The following is a 25264-nucleotide window of genomic DNA, read 5'->3' as shown; positions in this document are numbered from 1 at the left end:
CCACAAGATTGCAATCGCAGATCTTCCCTGATATGACATAAATATTATTAAAGACATTTAAGAGTACCGGCTTTCATCTAACTTTGGAATACTAAAAAACTGACAGCATCAAAGTACAATTTCATACTATGTTGAGCTTTTAAGCAAAGCAAAATCAGACAAGGCAATAGCCACAAGTTTTGTGTGTATTTTGCATACAAAAAGTGAAAATTGGGAGGTTTTCACACATAATTTGTGGACTGTACATGAAACCCCTGTAATTATGTGCTGCTATTTAACTTATACTTGTTGCAAGGAATTGCACTTCAACTTTTGGAATACCTCCTACTGGTTGCATAGAGAATTTGTCCCAAAAAAGTATGCTACACAATCCTAATTGCAATTTACAGGTGTAATGGATTTTGAATGAAAACAGAAAGAGTAGAACCCTCATTGCAGAATAAAGTTATTTACATTGTATGTCACAATAAAAAACAAACAAACAAAGACATAGCAAACCCCAAAAAAAGATTAAAATATGTATCAATGATAAAGAAAATCTTAAGGACAAGTCCATCTATATAAATACATGTGGATTGAGTGAATGCAACAATATTAGTAGAGCACATCAGTGAGGGATAGCTGAAAATTAGACAATTTGTTAAAAGCTATGATTTTTTGAAATGTCTGCTCACTCACTTTTGGATGAGAGGAGAAGAATACTACAACTTGTGACGTCACGAGTTGAACGATAAGGGGAAATATAAAGAGAATTTCACAAAATTTTGTCTCTTGACAAAAGTTCATATTTTCTCGACTTGTTACTGACACAAGGGTATAGTATTATTCTCCCTCCTTTGTGAAAGAGCCAAGTCAAGCATTTTCATGTTAAACCAGAAAAGTGAAAATATGTTGAATTTTCTCTATATTTTCTTTTTATTGTTGCATGCATATGACAGCATTCTCTGTAGTAGTTTTCTTATTATGTACGCATAATGTCTGTGCAGATACTTGAGAAAAAATTACATTTGAATGGATTGACCAATTGTCCTCAAACTTTCACTGATGTGTTCAAGTAATATCGCTGCATTCACTCAATCTACATTTGGGAGTGGACTTGTCCTGGAAGGAAATATTTCGTATTATCTTGAAATTTCACTGAAGTCAGAGTATCTTTATCACTGTTAACAATAGTACAGTGACAGTCATTCATAACTTCCATTTCTGAGCCTCTACAACAATGAAGGATGCTATGGAAAAAAAAAAAAGGAGAAGAGAAAACCAGTAAGTGCTTAACATAGTGAAGGGTCACAGCTGTCTAATTGTCCCCGTACCGTTTCTGCATTTTTCTCTCGTTAGACAGTTTATTCCTCGCTGCCTCACGCATAACTTTTTCTTTTGTGCCGGGAAACCGCGCTTTAACTTTGTCTGTGAAAGAGATTATATATACACAAACAACACAAACATCATGTAAAAGACTTGCAGTATTTATAATTTATCTGAAACAATGCATAATATCTCATACAGTTGTAAAGTTTCAGAAAAAAAAGCTAGATCTTGAAGTATGAAAGGGACTGTCACTAATGGCTTCACCATTTTGAATAGCAACAAAATAACTTTATGTAATTCAAGAGTGATTGTCAAGTCAGTTCATCCGGTTGGGTCAACAAAATGCATGATGTCCAAGTGACAAACACGCAATCAACTCCTGTTAAATACAAACTCTTCAGACCAGCAGTATTCTTTTGTTTTATCAAATTTCTGTTATAACCGAACAAAGAAACAATTAAAGCACATACAGGGATACTGTTGGGGAATAAATTTTTACTTCATTGTAACTGACATTTTATTATAACTATGTTTGTAATAATGGGAGGAGGACACTGCATCAACTTTTACATTTCTCAATGAAGATCATGTCAAATGTGGTTAAGTTTTGCTGTGTCAGTATAAACTTTGGTTGGGGATGTAATTACTGTATACGCTATAATTTTCGCGTACATAAATTTTCGCGAATTGCTTCTGTCACACATTTTCGCGAGTGGTTAAATTCGCGATTGGGGGACCAGAGAAAATATGAAGTGGCAAAGAAAGTGTGAATTTTCAACTTACGAGCAAATAAGAATGATACTAGATAGTTATACACTGCATGAAAAAAAACTTACCAAACTCTGCTAACTAGTAAGTTAGAATTCAACATTTTTGAAGTGGTTAAGTCCATCGCGCTAGATTTCTGACGAGTGGTCCCCTTGCGATAATGGATTGGCTCTCTATACAGTATTTGTAAGTAGACGTGGACGTGCTATATGTACGTAAACAAGCTTAGCCAGCATGGTCTGTTCGGTAAGCCATGACATGGTATACTACTAGTACTGAAATTTTCGTATCATCAAGGCAAGGGATTCATTTTGGAAGGTAATATTTTCGCGTGTTGTTAAATTCGCGAATAGCTCCCGACTCACGAAATTCGCGAAAATAAAACCCCCACGAAATATATAGCGTATACAGTATTCTTTTCAAGTCTTTACTTGCAGATATTTGCTCGGTTTAAAAGATGCCTGGATTTTGGATTCTAGCATGTCACAAGAGATCGCCTTACCCCATAGGCACACCTCAGAGACTCCAACTCTCCTGCTTCTGACGGGAGATCTCCGGCCGAAAGCCTATCTTTGTCAAATATCCCATTCTCCCGCTTGAGATTTAATTTCTCCCGCTCTGGCTTTGTGTCATCCACATGACGTGATTTCTTGCTTAGCCTCAATGCATGTTGAAAAATAAGTCTGAGATAGCAAGAGAAAGCATCTCAGGCCCTAAAGCTTCCAGAGGCCTGGACCACAGCCGCAAGGAACTTCATGCTTCATGCATCAAGTTTAAGGTTCCGGTTTGCTAGCGGTTTCAGGCGGAAGAATCTCCAGATCAGAAGGTGCTTTGGGTTGGAGTCTCTGAGACCTTGCCATTAATTCTAAAGCAACCAATTTTTTTCTTTTACTAGCATGTATACAAATTAAAATACAGTAAGACTTGTTGACAGTGACCATTCAAGGAAGACCCCCCCCCAAAAAAAAAAAAAAACAACAAAAAACATACAGAGTAATTGCAATATAGTATAATATCACAAAATAATGAAAATATTGTTTCTGGGTTGAAAGGGAAACTATGTGGAGACTTTTGCAAATGGCGCAAAACCAAATAAATAAACATAGTATGTGTTACAGCATATTTGTTACAACCTAAGGACTTTTGTCATTTCATGCATGCACAGTCAATATATACCCAGTGTTCTTGACCAAATGAAGTGTAAATGTATTGTAGGAATGGACACTAAAACTGAAGTGCACTCCTTTTATAATGAAAACTAAACAACAAAATTCTGGTTACAACACAGTTAAAATTGAGGTAGCAACAATATTTCTTCTATTTTTTTTTCTTGTTTGGTAATTACAAATATTTGATACAACAGAAAACTGCCGGTGACAAGAATTTCTTCATAACAGGATCCAATGTACTATGAATCTAGCGCTGGCTTGCAAAGGAAACTGGACTTTGGCAAATGACACATTGCCAAATGTCAACACTATTCTTCAACTCATTAAGATAGTTTAAATATTGCAGTGAAAATAGAAGGATGTCCTTCAATCATTATTTTCCCTCTGAAACAAAATGGAAATTAACTCTTACCGAATATCTCAGCCATCAGTTGAGGGTTCAGTTGCGGCTTTGCCTCCTTCTTCTCATTCGCATTGGACGCCACGCCGGTAAGGGAATGACTGGCCATTTCTTGTCTTGAAAACTTCCTTGTCATGAGGTCAGACAAATAGGCAGATATGTGCTTAACAGTACCGCCAGTGCGTCCAGCTTGAACAGAGTATTTCGGTGATGGATCCTATGTGTGCACATAATTTGATGAAAGATAGACCAATAAAAAACAAGACATTACATTCTTATCATGCATACATAATTCTCAAATACTAAACACCATACCCTGAATTATGTTACATGCAATCTTTTTTTTTTCAGCATAATTAATGCAAATTAAATGAAAATTCTATTCTTGTTATATGAGAAAGGCAAGTTCAAGGCTGTTAGACTAACACAAAAAGAAATGAACAAAAAAAAAAAGCTATGAAAGTCAGATATTAATGGGATGCAAAGAAATACATTAAATCCAAAGTTAAAGGAAATACAAGAAAGAAAATGCACTCCTGCTATGACAAAGCTCTCAGAAATGGGATCTTTCTTTCATTACATCACAATTTTGCTTGAGCCAAATACTGAGAATATGCAAATCATAGATAAATATAACATAATTTTTAGGCATGTATTTTTACCTCATTGTTACAAGAATTTCATCATAAATGTGTGCCTTTTAATAACAGTCCACAGTACATTGGTTTGCTCATTAGCATGCAATTAATATGTATGTATTAAGTTTCTCACAATCAGTGTCCACACTCCTATTTGTACACAACTCTGAATAATTACCCCTCTTGGGGTGTTGATAAAAATCACTCTAGCCATACTTTTAGCATCGCAAGTTCAATTGCATGTTACATCTGATCAACATCTGGTTTGTTTCTCATATTGCTTGTATTATATCTACTAAAATCACATGACTTCTGTCGTGGTTGGACTGTAATGCACCCAAGTAATGAAAAAGATAAGCACCTAAAACAAACAGAACTAAATTTCTTACTTCACTTTTGGACGAGATTGTGCTACTTGGAGTAGATGGCCTGTCTGTTGGGGATCTCCATCCTCCCGTCCTTTGATGATCATCATGTGGCTCACTTGCAGCTTTTACTTTTTTCAGCAGTTCTGGCAGGTCTGAATAGAGTGGGAAATACATATATATCACATCTTTAAAAAAAAACCCACCAGAATACAGTAAGTTTAGGATAAAGATCGCCTTTCAGATTACCCTTTCAAAACACGTTTTTCATGATTAAAGGTGGATGGTATCTCAAATAATGCACAAATTAATTTACTTGTCCAGCACCCCACCTGAAACTAAAGAGGTAAGAAATCAAGTCGTATCCATATTACTATTGATATCTCTTTATGTTGCAGAAAACAGAAATGAACTGAACAGACAAAGAAAGTCAGAGTGGCTGCCATGGGCACTGATGTTGCATTATGCACAGGAATGATTTCCTTACTAATGTACACTACATAAATTAATACATTCATGCCGGAAAATATGATGAATCAGCATGATCTGTAGATGCTCCAAATCACAACATTTCAAGTTGTGTGCCCCTACAAATCTTCCAGAGAAATGTTTTTTGCACTGTAAAATCCATTACAAAACAAATACACAAATGTATATAATCTATAAAGCATGAACATTTACTTACAACGTCAAAAACAACAGAAGGATTGAGCATTTCTTTTCTTTAAGTAGGCAACCTTAATTCATCTACAAAGTCTTTTGTACCTGCATATTCTAGTATACAGGCAACCTCAGAAATATCTACCTGCTCTTTAATGATTTATCCATATCATGAATTGGAGGTTAAAAATCAAAGCATCATTAATCTCACCCTTGAGACAGCCAATGGCTGCCACCAAATTTTCATTTTCTTTGCGTAGATTTTGAATCTCTTCTTTTTGCTGCTTGTTGACGGCCACCAGACGGGTCAACTCAGTCTGCTCAGCCTGTTTGTAAAAACGAAAACCAAAACATATTTTCAAGTGTAATAATAATAATAACAATAACATCTTATATAGCTCATACACACAGGTGCACATAAAGTGTGCCTACTGTCTAGAGATGGCAAACAACAGCAAAACATTACCTACGGCTGTAACTTGCCAAACATTTTACCAACATTCATCTTTTTAAGAGTTATACCAGTCATTTTGAAAGTAGAAAAGGAAATAACTTGCGATATATCAATGGGTACAAGATGTATAATATGCCAGTTGATATACAGATGTATACGCATTTTATTACCATTGTTGTATCCTCCTTTTTCTTGGCCAGTTTTTCCAAGAGCACCTTATCTCTTGACTTGTCTGCCTGTAATTTCACCTTCTTTTGCTATTACACAAGAAAAGAGAACAGAAAGGCAAAATTTAGATACAGCTGTACACGTGTGTTAACATGTAATATAATAACATATGAGACACAACTATTCATTAACAAGAAAAAGACCAACAAAGGAAAGATTTATTTAACATCATAACAAATCTTGATCAAAAGGAACACTTCAATTCTACTCTATGTTTAATAGGGAATAAACGTCAACACTGGTCACATAACACACAATTCTACAGCTTAATTTGCAATATGATTTTGAATGCTTTTGATTTATGTACAAATTCTTTATTAATATAGTCCACTTGCTTGACCTTGCATTTACAGTTAAATAATTGCTATGTGGAAGGTCTGTTCAAGTCCTCTTCATATTCTATTGATTCAATCCCTCATTTTTCAAGTCAAATTTTCGATAATCCAAAGCTATTTCTTCAGTCGCTAGATTTTACTTGGGCAACATGTATTGTAGTGCATAGATCTCAGGAACAAGTAATATGTTGGTAAGGAATATTGATAGGTTTAAAACCAGAGTTTGGCTGGTGCCAGCTACAAGTTCCTTGATGTGTTTTATCTTTTTCACAAAGACTTTATAATAAACAGATCAGTTCATACTATTTGTATATATCACTAAATGACAATAATCAATACAAAATGTATGACAACTCCAGGGCCCTGTTGCATAAAACCCTTACCGCTGGACTTACCGCTCCTTTCTAGCGGTAAGTCTTCAAATCAGCGGTAAATTTTATAATCCTTGATGCTGATTGGCTGTGATGCCTAATTTTGACGGTAGTTACCATTGAAATTCAATGGTAAGTTTTATGCAACGGGCCCCAGATCTTTCAACCTTTCTGACTGAAAATAAGGAATGACTTGCCTCAAAAGTACTATGTAAGAGAACAGTCATGTTGGACTGTGTAGTAAAAAAACAAAAACAAAAAAACAAATATCTACTGAATAAGGGATAGTAATGGTCAAAATTCAGTTTTTTGTCCTCTAAATTCAGAATGGCTGGCAACTCCTCCAACCAACATACCTTATTTGAGACTCTCTGGCAATCTGAAGGGTCAAGGACATCATCACCGTCGCTTTCACTGTCGTATCTTTGTGGCTTTTTGTGCGTTCTCTTTTTACCCAAGGAGCTGGCATCAGCAGACAGAGATTCCGTTGACGAACCTGCCAGTAACATGTCACGCTTTTCCATCATTTTTTTGTCCAAACGGTCATCTGTAAAAGCATGGGTAAAAGACATTTCCGAGTTTAAAGTAATATCAATAACAAATCATTTGCCTTTTGCAATGCCAGGTTTTATTTACTTATTCATTTATTCATTTTTTATTTTTTGGGCAGAAGAGCTCTTTCTGTCAAAACTAATGAACAGTAACAGCTGTACACATATTGTACATACTAACAGCAGCTTGCCAGCTACTCAGTGCATGTTGGTTAATGGGATGGGATATCTCCTTTTGGCACACAGGGATGAAAAGGTAATTAAGCCCATAGTACTGTAGGCCTACATGTGTACTACATACAGTAGTACTACTATAAAGGGGTACCACAAAGCTGACATGCAGGACCATAAAGAGTGTGATGCCTGTCATTATGTGTTCAAGTGACTACTGTGTCCAGCTGCCCAGTAACTTTTCTATCCAGTGACTAGCCACTTGGAACACGTCACTTGTTGTTGGGCCATGCCCACAGTATCTCTTCTTAAGTGCCGTCTTCAGTCTGAAGGAATTGGCGACTATGGACCTCCACTCTGCTCTGTTCATGGCCGCCTTACTACATGCGGCAACACTCTTTCCTGTCCACTCCTCTAACTTACACCACACACTGCGACGGCGTCCTCTGCATCTCCTGCCTTCTATAATCCCTTCCAGTACACCTTTTTGGATATTCTTTTTACATGGCAGAAATATCTGAGTTTTCTTGATTTTATGTCTTTCATCAAGGTTTTTGTGAGATTTAAATGATATAGAACACACTGATTTGTTTTCCTGTCTGTCCATGATATATGGCCCAGGCATCTGAATATCCACATCTCTAATGTAGCCAGCCTTTTCATATCATCCAAGTACAATGTCCATGTCTCACAACAGTAAAGGAGCTCTAGTTGAATGGACGTAATACTAGTCTGAGCTTGGTTGCAGTAGATATCTGCCTCGATGTTTACACTTTATTCATTTGGGCAAACTTAGTTTTAGCCATTCCAATTCTTCCCCTAATTTCTCCACCATTCTTCCATCCTCATAAACATTCTCATGGTATAGAAATACAATAAACCAAGTTGCATACAGTTTTTTTTTTTTTTTTACATTCAAACAAAACTGAAATGACATGACACTTTATGCAGCATAAATTTGGGGTAACTTTCTCAAACTGTGCAATCAAAATACTCAGTAACTAGGGTCTATGTTAGATCGCAGAAATGTGTATACACCCGTATACACGTGTATCACAACATCACTGTTTGCTACCTGTAAGTCATCATTTTGAATCCATTAGTCAATCACATTCCAGGTACGTGTTTAATAAGAACACATAGAATTTTAGAAAGCTACCTCGCATGTAATTTGCCAACAGATTTGCACGTTGAAGAACTGTTACAATTCAATGGGCTGGTACAGTAATTGCATTTTTTCTATTTTTTTTGCATGAAAATTCTACCAAAAATGTTAAGATCATTAATCTGGTGAGCTACACTGAATTGAAGGCCAGCGCATGCGCACACAGACATCTTATCTGGTCAATGGATTTGAAATTTGTGTGCATGTGATATGTGTGCATGCGCTGGCTGTCAATTCAGTGTAGCTCTCCCAACCTCTCAACCAAGTCACATCAAGTCATCAATTCAAACAGAAAGGGACCATGGCACGGCAGAACCAAACGTTGCATGTTACCTGGTTGGTTGTCAACACTTCAACTTCACCTGTAAGTCTCTAATTTCACAAAATTTTTCATTTCTAAGTTGATGTTTAATATCCGCAATACTACACCTGTCATGATTTGAATTGCTACAAATCACAATGCACAGCCCCATTCCAACACGCGTTGGATGGGGTTGGTTGCAGTTTGAATCCTATGTAAATTATAAACACTAGGTTCTAATTCATTATTTTAGAGAGAGAGAGACTGCCTTGCTCGAGAGCCTAACGACAACGTAACAATTTTAGCATGGTGCAGGTGGTTAGATCTAGATCTATGACTATGTTAAGATATCTAAATACCAAAATGTCAAATCACAAAAACCACTCGAAGCTTGAACCTGCATAGTGCATTCTTTGGCCGATAACATGACATTCGACCGACTTCCGACTTATTAAGGCGAGACAAATTTAACGTTAGACTCAACCCAGCCAAGGCCCCTACCCCCTGCTGTGCTGGCCTGGCTATGTCAGTACATTGTATGTTGGGTGACTGTGTGGTCATCAGTGGTTAGTGTACAAACACGGCTTTATATTATTAGCAACCTAACCAAATAATGGAACATCATAAACACTCATGCCATGCCATTAAAATAGATACTCTAGAGTCTTCTACATCTAGACTCTATTAAATTTAGAGTCTACTAGAAGTTCCAATGTTACACATAGGTCCTTAATTCTCAATATCAAGACAAAGGCTACATCGGTGCCTGATGCGATGGTTCAGATAGACCCGTACAGTCAGTGTTGTAGCGCGATAAGCGGTAGCTAAAATTACTGCACTGTTTTCTACGTACTCACAGAACATACACTTTACGTTAGATAATATACAGCAATTTAAACTTACTACAGGCACAGCCAGGTTCTAAAGCTATCGACTAGGCTTTCTAGAACAACTGCAACTGAAAACCATGGAATATAGTTTACCGAGAAATTTAATAGATGCACCCAGTGTCTTCAGCTTTGAAATTGGTTTGGATAAACTCTGGGAAAATGAACCCATAAAATTTAAGTTTGATGCCACGCCACCTGGTCACTCATCCCACTAATACCCAGTGAACCTGGATATGTCTAGATCTGAATACGGAGTCGGAGGCTCAGCCTGCGTTCAGAATCTTCCATGGACCATACAATTTGTAGCCGAGGTATCCATAACGGATCCCCTCCATAACTGGCACACACAGCACAAGCACGTTCAATAATGGACACAATGCCTTTGATTCAGATCACCACCGATGTCAGTGGTTATTCTAAACCAAGAAATTATCTTACCTGCGAAACAGACAATACGGGCAACGTATTTTGTGCCTGCCGGAGCCGTCGATTTTCCCTTCCTTGTCTTCGAGGTCGGAGGCCAGCTCACAAGGACTTCTCGGGAAAAATCCCAGAGCTCATTGTTGAATAGACTACTTGGGTCATCACCGGCGGCCAGAACGTCGTTGAAGTAGCTCACATCAATGAGGTCAGTCGACCCAATTTCAATAGCTTCCTCCTCAAAGAAATCATAAAGGCAATACTTCATCTCGGAAAAGAAAAAATGAATATTCCAGAGGAAGTAACAGCAAGACAAGCAGCATTCGGACGAAGTATATCTCACATGCGAAGTAACGTACCGTGTAATAGCGCGCCACTTCTTCGCACTTGATCACCACCACCACACACACGTACGTGTACACACGTACAAAATGTACGTGTACACATTTATCGTGCTTGCTCATAGGTACTGCATGCACCAACGGACGTTGATTTTTGCGCGCGTCGAATTGCTGATTGACAGACACTAAAAATTCTAAAGATTTTATACATATTAAAAATAAATGAGTGATGATTTTGCAAAAATAATTTTTGTTTTCTGGCAAATAATTTTTTTTGTTTATGTAGTTTACGATTTTTTTTTTAAATTAACAAAATTTAAAACATTTTACTTCTACAAATCACCAAATTCGCAAGTTGGTTGGGTAGGTTCCTGCTTACACCCACCCCCTCCCGATACCTTCCTCGTGTTGTTGTTGTTTGCTAGCTCTGCAAAAACTTTGTCGGGCCGTTCACTTGCGAACTTGCCGATTTGTGTCACTATAATGATTTGAATTTTAATTGACAAAAAAAATACAAAATGAAAGACAATAAAACACATTATACCAACTAAATAAATATAGATGTTGTTAAATTATTGTATTTTATATTTTTCAATGCACATTGTATCTGGTGGTGGTGGGGAGAGCGTGTGATACTTATACGTGAAGGGGGTTTTACGACACACACACAGCTGAGCTGCATAGCTACTACATGTCGTGCATGGTTACTGGTATTTTGCACATGGTTAATACGTCGATGTCATACGTACCACTATGCTTTTTGGATCCTACATTTATGCTTATTTATTTTAATCGTGGCAACCTTCCTCCTTATTCGTTCGTGCCTTAGCGCAGTGTCAACGATTCTGTGTTTGTATAGAGCCGACCGCATCTACAGCTGTATTTTGACCCACCATTAACCGTTTTTTGGGCGTTAGCCACTTTGCTTGGATCATCACATCACGTCACGTCAGAGCGCTCTTCTTTCGTCCTCAACAGTTACTCACTTTGCCTTTTGCTTGCCTTGTTGGAAAGGAATCACCCAATTAACAAGCCCATTATATTAATATCAGATATGGCCGTACACTCACTGCACTGGGTCATCGGAGCTGCGGAGTTAAACTGAGAAGAGCTCGACTAGAAATAATGCCATGCCATGATGAGGGAGGGATCGCGGATCTGTGTTACGTCGTGTTGTAGCGAGGTCTATACTGTACTGCAGCTGGATACACAGCACAGGCCGGCCTACCTAATCATCATGATGTAGGCTGACATCGACAACAGATTCTGTACAGTCAGACGTCACAGGTTACTTCTACTTGTGTCGTAGTACGTAGTGAGCTGAGCTGTCAGGGTTCTGTATTTCTACTCCAGTATCTTTTGCCACGGTATTGATTGTTGATATCTAAATAATAGTAAATTTATAGATCTGACGAGTAACGTTACACCATGACTTCCCAGGGAGATGGGCATGGCCATGGGCATGGCGATGGGGAGTACAGCGACCGGAAGCGTAGGCAAAGATATAGACAATATTTGACTGATGCCAGAGCCAAAGTTCCTCGGCAAACCCTTCACAATTGGCGAAAGGAAACAACAGATGCAGATGAGCATGATGAGGATGAAATCAACATGTCCCTGGCTGAGGAGGTGAGATACCACTACCAGCTTCATAAAGATTGCTTTCAATTTCTAAATGAATTATGATTGATAGGTATTCATCCAAAATTCCAACTCTTGAACAGTACCGAGTTAGCATTTATACTGTTACTGTTAGTTTGGCCTAATTTGCAATGTTTGTTTGTACGGTAGTTGGCCTGTGTACAATTTTACGTGGACCCTAACAGATGTTACATGGTGTATGTATGATGATACTCGTATCAGATCTTATTTACATGTACATGTACACTTTTTGTATGTAGAAATCTACTTTTATTGTCTTAGGGCACTTGTTTTGACCAAGTCCGTGACCGGTAACTCTTCTTCTTCTCCTGCTTGCAAAGTCTGCCTCCTTTGATAATCTGAAGGTTCCTTTTTAATACAGACTGTGTTAATACATTATAATACATAACTTAAAGGTGTAGACACGGTCTATATTTACGAACACGATGTCACAAAGCAAAGATAAAGAACAAGACTACAAAGCAATATAATTATAAAGAAAGGTACATTCTAGACTCTACAGAAGTAGTTGATGTCCATCCGGGGACGGGATGTAAAGGAGAGGGAAAGAAATGGTCCAAATTTTAAATGCCCAGGTGGTTGCTTCCAAATAGCAAGAAAATAAAAATATAAATAAATAAATAATGATAATAATGATAATGAAATAATATTGATAACTGAATAGGTCTAGGTAAATGAATTTAAAAATATTATTAAAGAGAAAGTGAAGTTTATAACATTCATGTTAAGATTAGAGTTACATGGCAATTTTCTCTGTGGTTTTGAATTTGGCCCCCCCCCCCCTAAAAAAAAGATTATTTGGCATGCTTGTACACAGTCTATAAGGGTACATACACTCATACAGTATGTGCGACAAAAGATGTAATGACTGACCTTGGCATTAGGAGTGTAGGCGGTGGAGACTTGTGATACATTTTGTGTGTGTGTGTGTGTGTGTGTGTGATTTTGCTTGCCAGAAACACAAATTTTACCCTTTTTTATGCAGTGCACTGTACATTGCACTCCTCATCTTCTTTCACTTTCTTTTTGCTCATCTACATTATACACAGTCATTGTACTAGTCTACTAGTCCAATAATATTGTAGTTTTTTCATCTTCTGAGCTGCAATACAATGTTACAACCTTGTACCGAGAGGGACCAGGCAGTGGCGAATGATGTGGCTCTTGCATGCGCTAGACGTTGAGAAATTGTTGTGTGATGACACGAGATGATGATGATGACTGGGCTTCTGGTCTGGAAACAATGATGAAGTTTTGTATTTTCAGTTCTTTGAAAGTCCTTGCAATGATTGTTATCTACAGTTTACAATTGTACATGTAGAGTACAAACGTTGTATTGACTGCCATATTCCTCCATTTAACATTTCATCCCCAGACCTGGTCAAGTGAAGATGAGGTATATTTTGTACATGCATTTCCTGGTGAAGGCAACAGTACAACATTACCAGACAGAAATACAACTAGTGACAACTCACAGGTATGTCGAATCACCCATTTCTTATCTTATTAGAGGTATTTTGAAAGCAGATGCAGTGCACTCCCGCTATAGCAAGCACAGTTATAACAAAGTTCCAGTTGCAATGAAGTAAAAATTAAGGTCGGGACAGTATGTCCACTCTATGTCTTCTTATTGTTATTTTCTTCAGTTATTTGAGTTACAACGTATAACTAAATTTTGATATTTATAAAGAAAGAAAACTGATGGTCCCATGGACTTTGTTATAGTGGGAGTTTACTGTCTATAAAATTTTGCATAAAACTACAATTATACATTGTATGTCATGTATAAATTGATCTGTAGCAGACAAAGGTCATTGTGGTTTGCTTGCCTGTTTCATTTTGTTATAATTTCTATTAATAGGATACTGTAAAAGTGGATATTTTTGCGCGACTAATTTTTTGCGCTCGGCTTGATAAGAAGAGTTTCGCATGTTTTTAATTCTGCGGTATCAAGACATCAACTACAGGAACATATGGCAAGCAGAAATATTTGCGTGCTTTTATTTTCACGCCAGTTTCTGATTGCGCGAAATGCGTGAAAATTTCCACTTTACAGTATATGGGATTTCTCTCAGTAAAGTAGTGTACAGACCTACATGTACAACATTTACATGTGTATCTGTTTTACTGAAAAAAAATTATGCTGTAAAACGAAAAAAATGTTCACATACATTTTAATTTTGTGAATTTAATGAGTGCCAAGTTTCGCAAAATTGGAATGCATGTGAAAGTAAATTCTCGTCTACGCTTTTTACGTGGAATGCAAGTGGCAATTTGCAAAATATTTAATGCCGCAAATACACGTATATCATGATTTACATTTTGCTTTGCGAAATATTGTGATTTGCCTTTAGATACCTGATTGCACATTACATGCTAAGGTAATGGGCAAAAATTATAGTACATGTATCATGGATGAAGTTCACTCAATGGAAAATGCGGAAAAATTCAGATTGATCTGCCTAAACAGAAGTTATTGTATGTGTTAAATGTTTAAAGTACAATGTACTAGTAGATGCTGGTAATTCATGTACATACTGTTGAGGTGAACATCTTTGCAGTGTAGAAATTTTCTCGCATTTCACACTACCAGAAACTAGCGTGAAAGTACATGTACATGTAGAAGCATCTGTACTCGCCATATTGTGTTACAGTGATTATTTTTTTTTTTTATATTCTGCAGAATTAAAAACATGCAATACTCTTCTTTTCGAGCTGAGCGCAAAATGAAAAAAAAAAGGAAAAGAAGAAAATACTAATGAATGCAAAAACATATCAATATTTACTGTATTCTGTCACATGCAATACAGAGTGGCAAGAGCGTGTACAGTCCTTGGTCTTATCTACAAGCTATACATTTTTTTTTCCCGACAAAAATGACATGCAGGCAGTCTGCAAAGAATATTGTTATCTGTTGATACATTTCATATAATTTTGTGAACTCTACCTTTATTACATATTTTCATTTTTTAATTTGTCTTCAAGGCCCTTTTATCATGAAATACACAAATTTTTCTGTTGGTGGATAGCTAATAACTAGAAGTTTCGAATTTAAGATACTCTTACATACATGTAAGCAAACATTACAGTGTACAGTATAATATATATAACAGATTTATTAGTTTTACTTGTACAAGTGTACCTTAAAATGAATCCAATATGTTACTTGCAGAATGTATCTGATGAAGAGGAACCTAACCAAACAGACGACAGTGTATCATCTACAAACGACGGCACCATCTCACAGGTATGACATGTTCATTTGTTTGTTGTTGTTTTTGTATGTGTGTACATATGTGCATGTGAATTTCACATGAATATGCTTGAAGATAAAATCTAAGTCAGTAAGTTTTCAGACATAGTGTATCTGAAATTACGTATCATTCAATGTGATATTAAATTTACTTCTCATCCTGATTTTTCTGTCAAAGTCCATGTTATGTTTATGTTTATGTGTTGGTCAACGTATTTATCCAAATTCCTGTAAATCACTGGCAACGAATGAGCAACATAATAAGTGGGTCCAAGCTTTGTGTATTTGTAAATTGTATGACAAAGCTACAGTGTATGATTATTTTTCTTGCAATTTGCCAGCACACATAACTGTCAATGTCTGGGAGGCAAATTTTTTGCTGCCACAATGTTGACGGAAAATTAGAATAATACTAAAAAAAATCCCTTTATGGAACACCACTCATTCAAACACCATATAATGCAAGGATACATCCAAGCAGTGGAATCATGAGTTCAGCTTTCATTACATTCTGGCACTTAATGATTGATTGATCAGTGGTTGTGCATTAGAGCAAAGTATGCGAACTTACAAGCTATTGACTGAGGTGAGCATTCAAACTTGTTTACAGGCAAGTAAGTCAAGCTTAAAGTTTGATATAATCTGAAATATATTGTAGCTGCACACATACTTGTGTGCAATGTTGATATGATGCATCATCTGTTTAAACTCAAATTCTAACAATATTGCATTTCTTGTCTATGGCACACAAAATTTCTTTACAGCAGTGAAATCAAATCATGACTTCAAATAATTGTAAGTTTTATTTTGTGTCCATAGAGAAAGTGCATTGTATCAAATTCTTATCTGGCTTCATTGAGTGATTGCTTTTATTCATGTGATTGTTTTCATCAGCATTCAGAAATCAATCCAGATGAAGGTGATGCATCTGGCGATGGTGGGGATAGTCCACAAATAGATCATTGGGAAGATCCAGAGGGAGATCCTGATGCAGATGATCTTGAGGGAGATTCTGATGCTGGTCTTGAGGGAGATTCTGATGCAGATCCAGAGGGAGATCCTGATGCAGATCCAGAGGGAGATCCTGATGCAGATCCAGAGGGAGATCCTGATGCTGGTCTTGAGGGAGATTCTGATGCAGATCCAGAGGGAGATCCTGATGCAGATCCAGAGGGAGATCCTGATGCTGGTCTTGAAGGAGATTCTGATGCAGATCCAGAGGGAGATTCTGATGCAGATCCAGAGGGAGATTCTGATGCAGATCCAGAGGGAGATTCCGATGCAGATCCAGAGGGAGATTCTGATGCAGATCCAGAGGGAGATTCCGATGCAGATCCTGAACTAGAGGACATTACTCCTGATCAAGCTCTGCTCATGATACTCACATTTGTTTTGAGGCATAAATTAACTGGTGAGGCATTGCAGGACCTCCTTACACTTCTTAATCACCTACTTCCTGGATTGTCACCAGCAACAAAATATCTGTTCAGGAAATGCTTCCATGGTGCAAAAGACCAGATAGAAATTCACCACTATTGCAAAGCTTGCATGACGTATATTGGTACCAATGCGGATGCTAACTCATGCCCCAACGACGCATGTGCTGAGGAATTCAATGCATCGGAGAGTGTGAAAAATGGTAGTTTCCTTCTGTACATACCTCTACAGTCACAACTTCTTGACCTTTTCTCGAACAGAGACATTGCAAGATCGCGTATCATGAAAAGAACTGAGAGAAAAGATACACTAGATGACATTTTTGATGGTGCTGCCATGCAAAGATTGTTGGCAGAAGGTAAAGTTGGCCCAGATGACTTTACGCTCCTCTGGAATTGTGATGGCGTACCAGTGTTCAAGTCTTCGGGGTACTCCATATGGCCAATTCAAGTCGTCGTGAATGAATTGCCGCCCGATGTACGACATAAGCATGTGCTGTTTTGTGGCCTTTGGTTTGGGCCCAAGAAGCCAGACATGAACACGCTACTAACACCCCTCATCAGTGAGGCTGAGCAGCTGGCCCAAGGATTCGATTGGGTTGACCCAAATTCCAACAACGTAGTACATTCTAGGGCTTTCTTTTTGGTTGCTGCATGTGATTCTGTGGCCCGGCCTGCTCTGAGAAACTGCAAACAATTCAATGGCCAGTTTGGGTGTGACTGGTGTTTGCATCCTGGAGAGGTGGTGGAGAAAGGAAGAGGAACTGTGCGATGCTACCCCTATATTGACCCAGAGCCCCAAGCCCGCACCCAGAACCAGTGGGAAGGTGATGTGCCCAATGCAAGTCCAGAAAATCCAATTCGTGGTGTTAAAGGGCCATCGTTGCTTCTGTTTTTGCCCTTGTTTAACATCATCACTGGTTTTGTAGCGGACTACATGCATTGCGCCTTGTTAGGTGTGACAAGACAGTTTGTTCGACTTTGGCATGATTCTGCATATCATGACAGGCAGTGGTATTTAGGCAACAAGACTCAGGATTTTGACAACAAACTACTCAGTACAAAGCCACCACGAGAACTGAGACGTGCCCCAAGATCAATACTCACAAAAACATACTGGAAAGCGACAGAATGGAAGTCGTTCCTCCTGTATTATTCGCCATTTGTTCTTGGGGGATTGCTGCCACTGAAGTACCTGAAACATTGGTGTTTATTGGTGTTTGCAATTCACATCCTTTTGCAAGCAAAAGTTTCACGGGGCACGTTAGATAGTGCTGAGTTAGCTCTGAAAAAGTTTGTCATAGGCGTAGAATCGCTTTATGGCAAAGAACACATTAGTTTTAACATTCATCTGCTAACTCACCTTGCCGATAATGTACGAAATTGGGGACCACTCTGGGCAGCTTCTGCGTTTTCGTTTGAAGCAAATAATGGGAAGCTGTTACAATATTTTCACGGCACTCAATATGTTCCGCAGCAAATTTCAGGTTGTTTTCTCTTGTGGCGTAGCATTCCTAGATACCTCCATTCACTTACTGGTTCCCCACCTTCAGTAAGAGAGTATGTAGAAAGATTGTGGCTAACAAGTCAAGTTTTGCCCAAACGTTGTGTAAAAATTGGAAATATTACCTTATTTGGAACTGCTGTTGATAGACTAATTCCACTGCGTATCATTGCGGCAATGAGAAATTTGCTTGGGCATGATATTCGAAATGTGAGAGGGCTGTTCTATCAACGAGTGCTGGTAAATCACTGCATGTACTATTGCAAGTCGTATACTCGTTCAACACGTAGACTCGACTTCGGTGTTCAATTTGATGATTTTTCATTTGGGATGATTGAGCATATAGTAGTCTGCAAATTTGATTGTCGATGCCTCACGTACGAAATGTGCCAGTGCCAGAGAAGTGTAGTGATTGTGTACACACCTCTTCTTAAGCAAAATTCTTTTGTTTTCCAAGACAATCAGATTGGTGTCAACTCTTCAGACTTGATTCATGAAGTGCGACAGTCATTGGAAACCAGATGCTCTTTGGTGAACAACATATACCGAAAATGTGTGGTAATTCTTGATGCTGGAAAAATGTTCATGTCACCATTGTGCAATACTTTTGAATCTGATTAGTTCATGAATGTGGCTTTCTTCTGAGAGAGAATGTGTTCTGTTAATTTGCTGATTTACATGTGGTAAGATTGATTGATTTTCATAACCTTCTTGAGCTGTGCTATGAAGAAGGCACTTGTATTTTTTTCAGCTCGTGCAAGCAGAACGCAAAGAGATACAGTGTACCTCATGTTTTCATTGTCATTATTTGTTAGGATGCAAATAGTTTTACGTGTAGTTTCAGTGCCTGACAGTAAGATGAAAAGCCAAACACTGCTCTAAAGGCCTATTTGTGCGGTGAGGTGCCCAAACTTACCTGAGACACCCTGGGATGTACACTGCACATTCAAACAAGAGGTGAATGTATTTTATGGAGAGTTCAGTTTACATGCTCTCCAAACAAACATTGGGCTTTGTTGACTTTCTGCCATTATTTATCTTATTGAATCATATTTCAGTTCTACCCATATAATATTGACATGGACAGCAGTGTGTTGTTTACTTGGAATAAGGAACTACAATTGAATGGGAGCATGCAGATATTTTGATGAAAGTAGCGCTTCAGTGTACACCGCTGTTTATATTTCTGTCGTCTTCATATTTATGTGCCCATGATGAAGTCATTCCCTCCCCCTTCACTGTCTAACTAGATTTGACAGATCTTTCCATGAAAGTGGATAAGACATATCTTGATATCCCTCTTTTGCTGTCAATTTAAACATTCATACGTGTCATTAAGAGACCCCTTGCTTTGGAAGTAAAGATAGTATAAACTCCAGCAATACATATCAGTTGCTGAGTGACTCATTATGTTGATTTTAGAATGTTTGGAGGTGTTGAATGTGTCAAAGGGATTGCCACTTTTGTTACAATGTAAGTTATTATTACTAAGAATATTTTCTGTGATAATTGTGTTCTGATGTTTGTAAAAAAGGTAGCAGACTATTCTAGTATGTGCATGTGTGCTGAATTGGTGAAACATGCATTTTAACCATGGCTTTTCTCGAGAAGCATGCAATGTGAAGAGCTTATTTTCATTTACAATATTGTAGAATATATTAGTACAATGCAACTGAGAAAGTTGATATGATACATGTACTGAAATAGGACAGTAAACACCCATCTTAATGAACATGGTTATACTGAAATTCCAGCTACACCGACCTAGCAATACCATCCATTCTGTGCCTTCTTATTGCATATTTTGCGGTCATAGCAAAACTTTTGATATACAGTTTTTATCGAATAAAACTGCCAGTTCTGAGGACGTCATTATAATGGGAGTCCAGTGTACAAGTACTGATAAAGAACATTGTACTAGGACTGTCGATCTTGACCATTAGAATTTCTGTATTCTTCAGTGGAGCCCCTGTGTATACTTGATGTGGTTTAGCTATAATAATACAGAGAAAATTGAGTATACAGCAAGTTCTCAGTGCAGTTAATTTTTCATTGACAGTGACTTGAACCTTGTTAAACAATGTATCATTAAGCACAAATCACGGCATGGACAGTAATACTGTGGCTCTTTCCCATGTGTATTACATGCTGAATTATTTAAGTGCTGTAACTTGAAGTGTCATGTACAGTAGAATTAGTAGCCTTCCTTTTGATACCATACTTTTGATTTAAGTCAAGAGATTTTACCAATTCTGTTTTGTGTGCATGTGAGTAACAGACAAGATCCTCATGAAGACAGTCATGAGTCATAGGTTTCATTACAGTACCCATCATTTGTCTTCCTGTTAGTGTTCCTGTCATCAAATTTTACTTCATTCATAGTGAATTTGTGTGTAATAGCTGTGTTTGCAGTCTTACACCATTTCTGATTTCGTGTCACTTTGAAATCCTTTGTTAAACCTTTTATCACCATAAAGCTGTATTCTTACTAATAATCTTAGCATTAGGTTTTTGAAAAAACACTGACGGGAACTTTGGCAGGATGTATGATTATGGAGTACAATTGAAGGTTCACACTTGAATATGTATATTGTCAACAAAATTGGTACTTTCCTGTATTGAGAAGATGCAAATTCTCTGCAACATTCTAGGTGTCAGTATATCAATCTGGTGAGTTCAGTTATTTTCTATGGCATTCTATTGATAATATTACTTTGTGTACATTGTACTTTGTTTAAGAACTTTGGCTGTCATTTTTCCAGCATGCCAATGTAATTACCATTAATTGTAGAAATGGATGACATGGTCTTTGCTGCAGATTCGGTTAAGCTGTGTGAAAATGAAGTTTATAACATCTCTGTAAAGCTGAACATAAATTCTGAATTTGGAATGGCAGATGTTACAAGGTCTGCCCCAAATATTGCCTACACTGTAGTATCAAAGGGACATTCCAGACAATTTTCATAATTTCACATTATGTACATAGATTAACAGCTTCATGTATAGATTTGTGGAATTTTTTTTTTTTGGGTTCTTGAGCAGAGAAACAATCCAGTATACTTTGAAAAACCTTAAACAAATTACACTGAACAAGGATGATGACATAGGAGGTTCACATGTATTTCAGAAATGCAGCAGTGTAATTCCATTACAATACCGCTTGCTTGCGAGTTCACATCTGAATAACCTATGCGTGCCTTCTTCTTTTGTTCTGCTTCCTTGAGCCCCAACTCTTGCATTCTTATAGTGACTCTGCCATGTCATCATTCTTGTTCATTGCAATTTGTTCTAAATTTTGCAAATATTCTTATTCCTCATCCCAATTATCACAAATTCTGAAACTCTGTCCTCAGTGTAACTAATTTGTAGTTATTCAAATATAAAAATCTGAAAATCATCCTGAGGTCTCCTTTAAACTCTATATAAAAATTTCAGTAAACTTGTTCCAAGTAGAATGACCCTATCTTGTCAGCATAAAATTTAAAACAAGAAAGTTATTTGCTATTCTTCTATGGGATAGTAGCACTTGTGTTTTTCACATTAGTATCAGCAAACTCATCTGAATTTCAGTGAAAGTGGAATGATAGGTTCAATAAACAATTGAATATCTCCTCTCAATGAAATATTCTTGCATCTGGTCTGTCATTTTTCCCTTTTCCATCATACTGTAACTGTACTGTAGGTTGTTTTTTTAAGTTTGTTTTTGTTTTGTTTTGTTTTTTGCAAACTTGCCCTTTTTGCACTAAAGAAAAACGGGAGTACACAAAGAAACCAACAAAAAATAAAGAATGAATTAATTGAATCCATTTAGTTTACAAAGCGCTATGAAGGTAATACAAAACAAAGAAAATACATTCGTTCTCACTGGAGGAATAAGTTTTTGATATCAGGTATTTTGTTGCATCAGCTTTTTTTTTTTAAATCAAGTTTCCTTTTATGTGAAATCACCACAAATACTACCACATGCATTATAACAACAAAAACATGTTTGCTGACTCTACTGATGTACAGTACACATGTAAGAGTATGAGATGAAAGGAATAATATAGTATTGGTTAAGGTGAGGATTCAGCAGTTCACATTTCGAGAGATACGTAAGACAAACCACTTTGTACAATTTTAAAGAGCATAAAAATCTGAGAGTCTGAACTAAAAGTATATTTGATGAAAATCGGTTCTGAAATGGCTGAGATGTCATGAAGAAAAAAAGTTTAAAAAGACCCAAAAAAGGTGGATCCCATCTTTAGTTACGATCACTTTGTGCATAATTGTGTATTGCTGTTCATTATTAGATATTTGTACAGTACCTGTTAAGATACCACCAAGGTATCATATTCGCCAAATCACATTACTGCATGAATGATCACAGCTAGTTGTTAACATTATAAAGGTACAACATATTGAGCATGTTGTACGTTATACCCATACACAGTTTACAGTCAACCATGCCTATGTCAAATCTATTTGGACTGAAGAAATCGCTTTGAGGATGTATGTAAAGAGGACGTGAAAAGACTTCTACCTTAGAAGATTATTCAAGTAATTATGCGAGCTTTACTTATGCAAGGTTGACTATAGTCCCTTGATTTAACAATATGGACAAAATCTTGTAACATGGGATATGCACTACCAACACACATGTACTACTGCTGGCTAGTGATATATTCACATTGCTATGGTCTGTGGTACATTACATTTTTGTACCCATCAAGTCCTGTTGTATCAGATATTTCTATGGTACTTTGCGGGATTCCACATCTGATATCACAGGAATTATACAGTGAAACCCCGTTATAACGAGGTCCGTGGGACCGGCGATATTACCTCGTTATAACCGGTACCTCGTTATAACCGTACGCATCAAAAACAAAGAAAAACATAAGCACGGCGTCATAATATACCCAACAATGAAAGTTAAGAACATCCTTTGCGTTGTTATTTACACAATTATGGATCATTATTATCGAGAGAATAAAGGGAAATTATTTGTGAATTAGGCGAAAAAGTCGGGGTTGAAATAGGTTAATTCTTTATTTTTCTTCCGAAAATCTCTTCGCATAATAGTGCACGTTATGTTCTTGAGAAGTATAGGCCTATATTACATTAAAATCACATTGTATAAAATGCGTTGTTTACCGTAACTTGCGAGGTATTTTTACGCTGTTGGTGTCAAGCGGGAATGCGATAATTTCATGAATCATTTCGGCTGTATTCTTATACAGTGTATGATCGTTGCGCCCGAAAGGATTAAAATGCGTTGTTTATTTTCTTCCGAAAATCTCTTCGCGTTTTGTACATCCGTGCTTGAAAAATAAGCGACAGGATTGAATTTAGAAGGTTGTGATCCTTTTTACGCAGATCTGTTCCTCATAGACCATTCTGAAAGAAAGAAAATCTTCATTGTGAAATGCGTTGTTGAAATTGTGATAATGAACAAACCCAGATCTATTTAAATTGTTAAATGCGTTTGTTTCTTTTTCTGAACAACGACTAAGTAGCTTAACATGCGTTATTCAACTATTTTTACGCTACTGTCAACCGGCGAGATCGCGATGATTTCAGAGTAACATTCGTGCGTCGTTTAGCGTAACTTGCGGGGTATTTTTACGCTGTTGGTGCCCAGCGGGAATGCGATGATTTCATGAATCATTTCGGCTGTAATCTTATATAATGTAGGTTCGTTGCACCCGAAGGGTTTAAAGATGCGTTGTTCATTTTCTTCCGAAAATCTCTTCGCGTTTTGTACATCCGTGCTTGAAAAATAAGCGACAGGATTGAATTTAGATGGTTGTGATCCTTTTTACGCAAATCTGTTACTCGTAGACCATTTTGAAAGAAAGATTGTTTAATCTTAATTGGGAAATGCGTTGTTAAAATTGTGATAATGAACAAACTCAGATCTATTCAAATTGTTAAATACGTTTGTTTCTTCTTCTGAACACCGATTAAGTAGCTAAACATGCTTTATTCAACTATATTTTTACGCTACTGTCATCCGGCGAGATCGCGATGATTTCAGAGTAACATTCGTGCGTCGTTTACCGTAACTTGCGAGGTTATTTTACGCTGTTGGTGCCCAGCGGGAATGCGATGATTTCATGAATCATTTCGGCTGTAATCTCATACAATGTATTATCGTTGCGCCCGAAAGGATTAAAGATGCGTTCTTTATCATCTGCCGAAAATCCCTTCGCATTGTATCCATCCGTTCTTAAAAAAAAAAATGCGACAGGATTGCGTTATTCAACTATTTTTACGCTACTGTCACCAGGCGAGATCGCGATTTCATTAATTATTTCGGCTATAATCATACACTCGTATTTGCTAACCAGCAAAAGAACTGAAGTCGGGACTACAAATGGAAAGGATATAATGTTGAGTTGAACACGCATTCCAATTTCCATATTTGCCACGAGTGTCGCTACATGAAAAGTTTTTGAGTGCGTTATCTTTTTTTCCCTTGTTGCGCTGTGGTCTGACCTCACATCACATTACGCACGCGTGTGATCTCGCGAAAAAGAAAATCGAGTGATTATGTTTAATAATTTAGTAGGAACATCGAATGGCATTAATGTGTTGGGGTTTTTTAGAAGAAAACATGGAAGGAACCGTTCTCTGCAAAACGTGAAAAAGACATGGATAGCGTGAATTCGATTTTCAATGTTTCATTTGTCTCGTGTTTGAAAAGCGGCAAGTCAAGAAATGGTACCTCGTTATATCCGATAAAATTTCTTATGTTTTTCTTTATCATGATGTGCCGAAAAAGTCCTCGTTATAACCGGAATCTCGTTATAACCGAACTCGTTATAACCGGTTCGTTCTGCCATAGGTTTACACGCAAAGGAAAACGGGACCGACGCGATCACCTCGTTAT

General features: G+C 37.4%; 2 protein-coding genes across 2 annotated transcripts in view; one reads left to right on the top strand and one right to left on the bottom strand.

The window, feature by feature from the left end:
- Window positions 1-25264, bottom strand: part of LOC140233696 (E3 ubiquitin-protein ligase MIB1-like) — a 346055-nt gene that overhangs the window by 52781 nt on the left and 268010 nt on the right. The gene's annotated exons all lie outside the window — the stretch shown is intronic.
- Window positions 11964-25264, top strand: part of LOC140234389 (uncharacterized) — a 35832-nt gene continuing 22531 nt past the window's right edge. The window contains exons 1-3 of the mRNA XM_072314440.1: window positions 11964-12164; window positions 15370-15444; window positions 16345-18438. Of these exons, the coding sequence (XP_072170541.1) occupies window positions 11964-12164; window positions 15370-15444; window positions 16345-18438 (2370 nt within the window). The remainder of the gene's footprint in view (window positions 12165-15369; window positions 15445-16344; window positions 18439-25264) is intronic.

Source organism: Diadema setosum, chromosome 10 (assembly GCF_964275005.1).
Source record: "Diadema setosum chromosome 10, eeDiaSeto1, whole genome shotgun sequence".
NCBI lineage: Eukaryota > Metazoa > Echinodermata > Echinoidea > Diadematoida > Diadematidae > Diadema > Diadema setosum.
This window is presented reverse-complemented; position numbering and strand designations above follow the sequence as displayed.